The 11,469-nt window shown below is 42.1% G+C and overlaps 1 protein-coding gene across 1 annotated transcript in view; it reads right to left on the minus strand.

Annotated features, from left to right (window-relative positions):
• The window catches only part of LOC137304829 (synaptotagmin-4), a 56,535-nt gene extending 45,371 nt beyond the window's left edge, over nucleotides 1–11,164 (minus strand). Inside the window, exon 1 of the mRNA XM_067973571.1 lies at nucleotides 10,886–11,164. Within this exon, the coding sequence (XP_067829672.1) occupies nucleotide 10,886 (1 nt within the window). The 5' untranslated portion in view covers nucleotides 10,887–11,164. The remainder of the gene's footprint in view (nucleotides 1–10,885) is intronic.
• Between the last annotated feature and the right edge of the window lie 305 nt (nucleotides 11,165–11,469).

Consider the following 11,469-nt stretch of genomic DNA (forward strand, 5'->3'; position numbering starts at 1 on the left):
ATATGCTTTGGGACATCTTGCGGTCATGAAAAACGCTATATGAATGCAAGTTCCTTTTTTTCCCCAATAAAGACTTCGAGTTATGGGGCATCTTTAGTCTCTTAAACCATACACAAGCTCACTGTAGCGTAGTTATTTCTTTGCCTTCTCTTCCTGCCACGTACATATCTGAACAAGTTTGGTGTTTGTGCGCACTGTTGGCTATATCAGTGCGTCTGCTACATGGTGAATGGAGCAATCAATTGACCCTATAGTGGAACTAATTGTAAGTCCTGCCTTCTGACCAGAGGTGTGGAAACGCATAGACTTTGTCCTGCTACTACCACCTACTGGTTAGTGCATTGATGAATACAGTGACGTCGAATGCCTGCTGCCGCTAATTGTAACATACCATCTAATCAGTCGGTGGGGAAAATACTTTTTCCCCTTGATGCCACCCATTGCAGCCTGTGTCTTTTTTGTTTACGAGCTTTAAGTCCTCACTGCTCAGGCAACTAGGCTTCTTGCCCCAACTATCGGCTCTTACATAATCCCCCCCTCCCTCCCCACCTTCAGTGGTCTGGTAAAAATATATCTCCGCTGGTAAAAAGTTCAAATGCTTTGTGTGTAACAATATTTCAAGAACGAGCCTAGAAACTTCTGATCTTCCAGCTACCTGCTTTCATCTCCTTCAGGAAGAAGGAAAGACTTGCATTTACATAGAGCCTTTTACAACCTCAGGACTTCCCAAAGCGCTTTACAGAAGTGTACTCACTGTTATAATGTAGGAAACGCTGCAGCTAATTTGTGCACAGCAAGGTCCTACGAACAGCAATGTGGTAATGGCCGGATCATCTGTTTTAGTGATGTTGGTTGAGGGATAAATATTTGCCAGGACACCTCCCCTGCTCTTCTTCGAAATAGTGCCATGGGCTCTTTTACGTCCACCTGAGGGCAGGTGGGGCCTCGGTTTAATGTCCCATCCAAAAGACGGTACCTCCGACAGTGCAGCATTCCCTCAGTACTGCGCTGGAGTGTCAGCCTGAATTTTGTGCTTGATTCTCTGAATATTTACAGTAACAGTCATCTTAAATCAATGGTTTCCAAACTTTGTGTGGAGCATCTCCTGCAAACATTATACTCCCCTACACCCCTTGCAAATATTATCACACTCCCAGGGACCACCTGTAAATATTAACACAGTCCGTGAGACCCTCGGTAAATATTAACATACTCCCGGGACCCTTTGCAAATATTAACAGCCTCGGAGACCCTCTGTACACGTCAGTATACTCCCAGAGACCCTCTGCAAATATTAACGCACTCTTAGGGACCCCCTTCAAAAATTAATACACTTCAGGGGACCCCTTGCAAATATTAACACATCGCCCCCACCTTGGGGATGCCCCCCTTTCTGAATTGCTGAAATGCCGTATCGAATACCCAAAGCAAAACTGCTATCATTGATAGGTTAATGCTTGTCCTTGTGAACAACCAATTCATTAACATTGGCTGGGCATTACCATCTGACTAATGCTGACCAATTGGTATTTTGTAAACTGAACTGTTAATCAAACAATTATAGACAGGCAGTCACTGATAGGATTTAAGTGAACAAATAACTTGGAGTAAGGACAATTCAGCAAAAGGAAACCTACTATTTAAATTTAATCTATTTAAATTACTAATGCATAGTTGACTTACATGGGATGGAATTAGTTGTTTCAATTAACAAATTAATATTCATACATTAAAGCTAACTTTCAGTTTGCAAATGACGAAGCAAATTGATTATTACTGCTTTAGCTCTAGTTCCAATGGCATCTGCAGAAATAAAACCAAATTTAAAAAGAGAGATAAAAGAATGTGGGTCACATTCCAAAAGGCAAGAAAGAAGTGAATTAGTCAGCATGCTATATTGCATGTTCAGATAGCAACAGCCTGTGGTTAGCAGGCTAGCAAAAAAAAAAATACTTTGGAAAGGGCAGAGAGAGAGCCAAAAAGCATGAGAGCATCGATCAATCAAGGGTGTTATTGTTGATGTAGAAGTTTGGAGCCTCCACAGACAATCACGTACATAGCTCCTGGGTACAATTCAAAGAAACAAGTCATAAATATGGGCAGAAAACGGTCGCATCGAATACAAATACAGACTAGGTCAGGTTAGAAAACACAGTGGAATTCTGCCACCCACAGCAATTCAAAAATTATTTGTAATCAGATTTACACAGATCAGGAATGATTACATGCTGACAATGTCAGAAATAAATCAGCTTTGATAAGAGTTTGCCTTTATGGATTTGAATGTCAAGTGGTGGTATTTCAGTCACTGCGTATTTTAATATTAACCGCACGATTATTGCAGTAGCAATATTATTTTAAACTCATTTCAGGGTTTTTTGTGTCCCAAAATTGAACTTAAAGGAATTATTACTTTATTAAAGTTTAAATATTATTTGCAACAGCAGTGTATCCGCCAGAACTCAATCTTCAATGCTCTGTCTGCAGATGGCTGCATCACACTGGCTGAATAATCAATACATTGCCAGTTAATGATTGTTAAGGGAATGTCTCTAAATTATACACTGACGGTATTATGCGGTTGACCCTGGAGTGTAGGCATGCAGTCCCCGCCGGTTCACTAGAAGCGTTCCACAACTGATGAGCCCCATTCACAATAGACTGCTTCCTTCCTCCTCATCTGATGGCTGTAATTGAAGTTACCGTTCATTGATGTTGGCATTAGTTACGTTAATTGGCTCTTGTGGATGTAAAAGATCCCATGGCATTATTCGAAGACGAGCAGGGGAGTTCTCCCCGGTGTCCTGCCCAATATTTGTCCCTGAACCAACACCACTAAAACAGACTATCTGGTCATTATCACATTGCTGTTTGTGGGATCTTGCTGTGCGCAAATTGACTGCCATGTTTCCTACATTGCAACAGTGACTACACTTCAAAGAGTACTTAATTGGCTGTAAAGCTCTTTGAGATGTCCTGAGGTCATGAAAGGTGCTATATTAACACAAATTTTTCTTTTTTTTTGTTCCAGAAGCACTGACCTTACGCAATCCCACAGATTTGTACAAAACAGGACACTAACTGAGGTAAGGGAACGCTACAAACACTCATAACTACACTGTTTCAGCTGTCATTATGTACATTATCGAAATGCTCCATTGGTTTATATTTATGTTCAGTCAACATTAGGAACATGGGAATAGGAGTTGGCCATTCAGCCCCTCGAGCCTGTTCCGCCATTCAATTAGATCATGGTTGATCTGTATCTTACCCCCACCTATCTGCCTTGGTTCCATAACCCTTAATACCCTTGCCTAACAAAAATCTATTAATCTCAGTTTTTAAATTGTCAATTGACCCCCAGCCTCAACAGCTTTTTGGGGGGGAGAGTTTTCCAGATTTCCATTCCCCTTTGTGTGAAGAAGTGCTTCCTGACATCACCCCTGAACGGCCTAGCTCTAATTTTAAGGTTATGCCCCTTATTCTGGACTCCCCACCAGAGGAAATAGTTTCTCTCTATCTACCCTATCAAATCCTTTAATCATCTTAAACACCTCGATTAGATCCCCCCTTAATTTTATATACTCAAGTCACCGTTTTATTTTCACCATTTGGTGTTTCAACTGTTTGCTACTCCTACTTGGTTCTCCGGTTTAGTATTTGACTTAGGGAAATATAAACTTTATTTGAAACTAAAGGAATAAACTGAAGGCTCGGTAAGTTTATTCAGTCAATAGCTAAGCCGTTGAGTTTCTGAGAGGTGCCAGGTCAAATCCCTGGTCAGTGCTGATGTTAGCTGGATAGGTGGTAGAGGCTCAAATCCAGCTCCCCTGGAATGGGCAGAGGACAAATCAGTCAGAGTCGCCCCTTCTGATTGTTATCCAGTTGACCCCTGCTGGAAGTACATGGGGAGTTGGCCGAGGGCAGGATTGGTCCTGCCAATGCTCACTCTCCAGGCTCGCACAGGAATAATGACCACTTGAGGTGGCAGAGGCTGCCTGGCACCATGGAACTGTACCCCAGCAAAAAGCCAGGAGATGAGATGAGAGAAAAGGTGTTTTTTTCCCCCAAAAAACATTCATGAGTAAAAAGAATAAACCAGGAAAGATTCAGTTGCAGACAATTAAGACACGAGAGAGGCTGGTAAAGACTTAGCTACACATAATCTAAAGCGAGCATTCAGGTGCAGCAAGCAGTTAGGAAGGAGAATGGTATGTTGGCCTTCATTGCAAGAGGATTTGAGTACACGAGCAGGGATGTCTTACTGCAGTTATACAGGGGCTTGGTGAGACCACATCTGGCGTATTGTGTGCAGTTCTGGTCTCCTTATCTGAGGAAGGATGTCCTTGCCATGGAGGGAGTGCAACAAAGGTTTACCAGACTGATTCCTGGGATGGCAGGACTGACGTATGAGGAGAGATTAGGTCGACTAGGCCTATATTCATTAAAGTTTAAAAGAATGAGAGGTGATCTCATCAAAACATCTAAAATCCTAAACATGACAAGACACACTAGATGCAGGGAGGATGTTCCCGATGACTGGGGAGTCCAGAACCAGGGGGCACAGTCTCAGGATACGGGGTATGCCATTTAGAACAGAGATGAGGAGAAATTTCTTCACTCAGAGGGTGGTGAACCTGTGGAATTCTCTATCACAGAAGGCAGTGGAGGCCAAGTCATTAGATGTATTCAAGAAGGAGATAGATATATTTCTTAATGCTAAAGGGATCAAGGGATATGGGTAAAAAGTGGGAACAGGGTACAGAGTTAGACAATCAGCCACGATCATTTTGAATGGCGGAGCAGGCCCAAAGGGCTGAATGGCCTACTCTTGCTTCTATTTTCTATGTTTCTATGACACTCCAGTACAATACTGAGGGAGCTGGAGTTGCTTTCCTTCAGATGAGGTGTTAGATCAATACCCTGTCCACCTGTTCAGGTGGACTTTAAAGAGCCCATGGCACTATTCGATCAAAAAACAGGATACTCTCTTAGTGTCCTGGCCAACAATCCTCCTCAACCAAAAACAGATTAACAGGTCATTTATCTGTTTCTTTGCGGGACATTGCAGAATGGCCATGGTATTTGCCTAAGTAACACAGACACTTCGCTCCAAAGCAAATTTATTGCGTGAAGTGCTTTGAGTCATTTCAATAATGTGATGGGACGCTATATAAATGCAAGTATTATTATTACCGGTGGGCCATTGTACGAAAGTCAAAATGGTCATGGTTCTTACCCATACTCCTAAGCATCAGTGAAAGTGCTGTAAATGTTTGCAGCCAGAAGGAATAGTCCTGAGCAAATTGCATTTAAATCAAGCAAGACTTGATGGTAAATATGAAATTGAATAACGAAGTGTAAACCTCAACCAATTAAATGAACAAATAGAAGATTAACACAACTGGGGTTAAGTTACTGCTGTAAATATTTCTTGCCCGTACACTATCGATAAAGTCCAACTTTTTTCAATGTAAACTAAGTTCTCAATAGTCTTATCTTTATGCTTCTCAGCTGAAATCTCTTATCGTAGTGAAGCCCATGATAGTGTTATTCTGCAGCCTCCCACAGTCTTCAATCTGAGTAATCGCGCCAATTTTGTCCATCGATTTCCTTCCCTGATGTCCTCCCTTGAAAGCACTGACCCATTGCTGGTGTACAGATGCCTCATCCGAGTGATCATTATTCATGTGCAAGACTGGACAGTGAGCATCACCCAACATTCACATACATGTGGGGGGCGGGAACATTGTTGAGTCTTTCCTGTGAAGGAAATTACACTGTAATCATACCATGTTAGCCTTTTGAAGTGTTGAATTATCACTCCATTGTGTTAACGAGGAAGAAGATGCTACTGAATTATTTCATGATCCCTGGTGTGTCCCCTGTCTCCTCTTGTTGCCAATGTTATGCTCTAGAATTGCTGATCAGAGGGCCTTCTCTGGGCAGTGACCATAAGTGAGACCCTTGACCAATGTTCTGCACCATAACCCAGAATCACTGAGTCCAAATGTGGCATCCTTGCCCCCGCACTGACAGATAAACAGCGTTAGAAAATTGTTAACACTGCTTTATATTCATTCAGATCACAACATTGAAAAACTGCATAGAATCATACAGCACAGAACGAGGGCATTCGGCCCATCGTGCTTGTGCTGGCTCTTTGAAAGAGCTATCCAATTAGTCTCCCCCTTCTCTTTCCCCATAGCCCTGCAAATGTTTCCTTTGCAAGTATTTATCCAATTCCCTTTTGGAAGTTACTATTGAATCTGCTTCCACCGCCCTTTCAGGCAGTGCGTTCCAGATCATAACTTGTAAGAATGTGAGAATCACTTTAACTGTCTCAGAATTTAGAGACTACTTTCAAATTAGGTGGCTTTTTTTGTGTAGTTTGATGTCATGTAAAGCTTGTAATTAAATTAAAGTGTTTTTATACACTCTGAATATTAGCCCTGCAGAAAAATACGTCTTTCGTGGAAATGATTGGAAGGAAATGTCAGATGATAATTAGGAATTAGTTGCAGAAAGCATACACCTTAATGAGATGGAAATATCAGCATCAAGAGATGCAAGAATGACTTTCTAAAAATAGTTTTCATTCAAAGAAACACTCCTTCCCAATTGGTCTTGCAGACATTACTACGAAAACAAAGGAGATGATTACAGCTGTCAGAATCTAAATCCTGAGGAAAGGTTACAGAAGCTTTAGTTTCTTTTCTTTGGGGAAGAGGAGACTTTGCGCATCCTAATTGAATTATTCAAAATTGTGACGGGAATTGGCAAAAAAAAAATGATCCAAGCAAATTGTCCACTGTACTGAAAGGTTGATGTACCAGGGAGAGGGGCAGGTTAACAGTTAGGAATTAAAGGGAAATCAGGCTGAGTTTTACCATCCACAGGGTAACAGAATCTGTAATGTACCTGTAATGAATCTGTAATCAATAATCTGTATTGAGTATAATGCAATGAGACACCCCAGAGTGTCATGAACTGTAATTATACACAATGTGTTCATTGAACTGTACTTGATGTAACCTGCAAATTGTATAATCTGTATTGTGTACAATTGGAATGTGATATGACAAATGTATTGTATGTTTTTGCTACAAATTTTATGAATAAAGTATATTTTTTGAGAAAAAAACAGAGCTGTAGGAAGATTACTGAAGCTGGCAAGATAAGTGGGTTTTAGAGACAATGGGGTAATTTTGACTTTTGGTAAAACGGGCAATATCGAATCAGCCCGTTATCCACCTCTCCTGATTTTTGTTCCCAGTGAAGTCAGTGGAAATGAAAATCAGGAGAGGGGTATAGCAGGTGGCTGATCCAATATCGCCTGTGTTGGAGGGACTGAAATTCATGCTGTGACTGAGGCAGAACTTCATAGGGTAAAATGGTGACGTGGCTGATGGAGGCAGTGGAAGAAATCAGCCACAGTTCCTGCTCCTGCTCTGTAAAGAAAATACTGCCTTACAGACACTTCCATTATTCTGTATTAAATTGCTTGCTGGTGTTAAAATAGATATAAAAATCCGCCCAAATTTCCGATTTGTACCACGTGCTGCACCAGGAGCGCTCAAGGCAAAAATCTCCCCGCATGGGTTCTAGACAAGGCCCCCTGATCAGCAATTCTAGAGCATAACATCGGCAACGAGGGGAGACAGGGGACACACCTAGGATCATGAAATAGTTCAGTAGAATCATCTTCCTCATTAACACAATGGAATGCCAATTCAACACTTCAAAAAGGGTAGCACGGTATGATTACAGTGTAATTTCCTTCACAGGAAAGACTCGACAGCGAGACCCGCCCCCCAACGGGACTCAATGTAGTCTAGTATCCTTCCAAGAATAATTGAGATTCTTCCTGTTAGTCTCTGCTAGTTTGGCTGCAAAGGAAATCATATTCGTTTTGTGTTAACTTGGCTCAGTGGTGGCACTCTTGCTTCTGAGTCAGAAGGTTTTGGGTTCATGTCCCACCCAATGACTCGAGTCAAGAATCTAAATTGACGCTGCAGTGGAGTACTGGAACAGTGCTGTGTTGTTGGAGCTGCCGTCTTGTGGATGAGACGTTAAACTGAGGCCCCCTTCTGCCCTCTCAGGCTGACATTAAAGATCTCAGGGCACTATTCGAAGAAGAGCAGGGGAGTTCTCCCAGTGTCCTGGCTAAAATTCACCCTTCAACTAACACCACCAAAAAAAAATGAACTCATTGCTGTATGTGGGATAGTGCTGTGTGCAAATTGGCTGCCACATTTCCCCTAAAGAGCAACTTCCAAAATAAAAGTAATTGATTGGGTGTGAACTATTTTGGTGTGCTAAGTCTTTGAAAGGTTCAATATAAGTCTACACTATTTCTTTGGATTTTTAAAAAATTCATAAACCAAGATAGTTGCTTACCCATTATTTCACGTACCCTTGGCATGTTGGCCTGTATTGCAAGGGGTTTGGAGTACAAGAATAAGGAAATCTTACTACAGTTGTACAGAGCTTTAGTGAGACCTCACTTGGAGTACTGTGTGCAGTTTTGGTCACCTTATCTAAGGAAGGATATACTTGCCTTGGAGGCGGTACATTGAAGGTTCACGAGATTAATTCCTGGAATGAGAGGGTTGTCCTCTGAGCAGAGGTTGAGTAGAATGGGCCTATACTCTCTGGAGTTTAGAAGAATGAGAGGTGATCTCATTGAAACATAAGATTCTGAGGGGGCTTGACAGGGTAGATGCTGAGAGAGTCTAGAACTAGGAGGCATAGTCGCAGGATAAGGGGTCGGCCATTCAAGACTGAGATGAGGAATTTCATCACACAGAGGGTTGTGAATCTTTGGAATTCTCTACCCCAGAGGGCCATGGATACTGAGTCATTGAGTATATTCAAGGCTGAGATCGATAGATTTTTGTACTCTAGGGGAAATCAAGGGATATGGGGATCGGGCGGGAAAGTGGAGTTGAGGTTGAAGATCAGCCATGATCTGATTGAATGGCGGAGCAGGCTCGAGGGACCGTATGGTCTACTCCTATTTCTTATGTTCTTTAGCAGGTGACCACAACACATTTCTACAATCTTCACCAACAAGGACTGGAGCAACAAGTAAGGGATTGCCACTGACTATGCATCATGGGGGTAGCACTGAGCCATAAGACTAAGAAAATCTCTAGTGAGGCAGCTGAGCTCCACCAAGGCAGTGGAAGAAGCTTTAAAATGTCTTGAGCACAAAGTCTAGGCTGACGCTCCAGTGCAGTACTGACGGAGTGTGCCGTCTTTCAGATAAGACGTCAAACCAAGGCCCCGTCTGCCCTCTCAGGTGGGCATAAAAGATCCTACATCACTATTTCGAAGAGCAGGAGAGTTCTCCCCGGTGTCCTGGCCAACATTTATCCCTCAACCAACATCACTAAAACAGATTATCCGGTCATTATCTCATTGCTGTTTGTGGGATCTTGCTGTGCGCAAACTGGCTGCTGCGTTTCCTACATTACAACAGTGACTACACTTCAAAAGTACTTCATTGGCTGTAAAGTGCTTTAGGATGCCCTGAGGTTGTGAAAGGCACTATATAAATGCAAGTCTTTTCTTTCTTTATTGGCTGTAGTGCCGTTGGACTAGGAAGTTAGGGGGGGGGAATTAATCACAGTTCCTGGTCCTCAAAAAGATTACTGCCTTACAATCACTTCCAGATCCAATATTCTGTATTAAATTGCTTGATTGCTTACCGATAGTAAATTTATATCAAGTTGTTTATAGCAGTCAGTAGTAAATCTCTGGTGTTCCACCCTAAATCTACCCAATGCTACAATGGAACATACCTAGCAATTACCAGAAGACCAAGATCTATCTTGTTCACCTTCTACAATCCCGCATGATACAACGATAATAGAGATTGATTGCTATGATTAGTCAACAACTCCATCAATTAGTCTAGAACAAACCCAGGTACCACACGAGGAGATCTCCAGTGGTGGAGAGCTTTGGGAACCATCGGTCCAAAGCAACTTTTCCCTCCCAAGCTGCTACACTTACCGCATATCATGTCTCAAATTATTCATACACTGTATCCCAAAATGATATTTTCTGAAAGAAATCTCTCATTTGCATTTGAATGAATCAATACTAACTGCTTCCATCATCTCCCTAGAGCGTCCGTTCTATAGATCGGCCCCTCGCTCTTATTTCTGCGGATTAGTTTTGAATATTATCCCCCCTCATGCCCAGGCCGTGTCCTCTGTTTCTACCGTTCTGGACGAGGTGAAATAGCTTTGGAGGTAGGAGGATTCAAAACAATGTATGATGGTAATAAATAATCACACACTGGTCACTTAGGACAATTTGGATTAGAGAAAGTGATAGAGCATAGGTGCAGACTGAAACTGAGCTCAATGCCAGCTGCAGACAGACCCAGGTAATGTCAGTGAAAGCTCTACACTGAACAAGAAGGCAGCCACGTTATAAAGTGTTTGCTTGAAGGATAGTGCAGATTACAAAATATTACAGCTTTCTGGTAATTTCACATTCTTGTAATACTGACGGTTTTTTCCAAAAAAACCACAAAGAATAATACAACTACAAAACAATGAAAACCAGTTCTTATGGGGAGGGGGTAATTAAATACAAGGAAATCAGCACACCAAAGGTTATTAATTATGTCTCACATTACCACCGTATAAAGCAGTGCCCCTCTTTATCTTAACTGCAGCTTAGCGGCACACAGACGTATCGTGTATTTAATAAGCTGTATAAAATCCCAGCTCATCCTCTCCTTGCAAACCCTCAGTCCCCATAATGAACTCCCACTGTATCTCCTGCGCAAATCCATCAGAATTTTAAAACGGGATGCTTAACACGACAGCTGCCTCAGGTCAGCAGAAATTTAAGTTCAGGTACTTACTCACGTTGGTCCAGACGAGCTTCGCACTTCTGCAGTTAAATGAACTTTTTATCTTCCAGCTTGCATTTGGCAAGAAGTTGGTGCAATGCAAAAAGCCAAGCCCAGTGACCGGTTGTTTGAGGAATAACCAGTACACGAGATTCCCCCCTCTCTCTGCTTATCTTTGTAAATGTGTCTTTAATGTCTAAGAGACGAACCAAAACAATCTAATGCCTCTAATCACCATGGAGTCTCGGCCTGGCTGCGTCCGATTGATTTTCGTTCAGTAGCTTCGCAGCAGTGATTTGGACGAACCTGTGGGAGGTTCAGACAAACAGCAAAGTATGATTCATCCTCTCCCCAACCCATTCTCTTCTTCATTCAGAGAAAATGCTCAGATGGTAAAGATAGGAGCCAGAGAGTAGAGAAAGACACAGCTTTCCCAGCGCAATCATTTATCCTTCCAGGAATAAAGCATTTAACCTCGATTCCTAACCCTCCCCAACACCCACAAAAGGCTGAATTTAAAGCATTCAGTGCGGATTGAAAGTCCTCAAAGGACTCATTTAATCAGTCGACCTTCCAATCATTTAAGTAACAGCTAG

This window comes from Heptranchias perlo, chromosome 38 (assembly GCF_035084215.1).
Source record: "Heptranchias perlo isolate sHepPer1 chromosome 38, sHepPer1.hap1, whole genome shotgun sequence".
Classification (NCBI taxonomy): Eukaryota; Metazoa; Chordata; class Chondrichthyes; order Hexanchiformes; family Hexanchidae; genus Heptranchias; species Heptranchias perlo.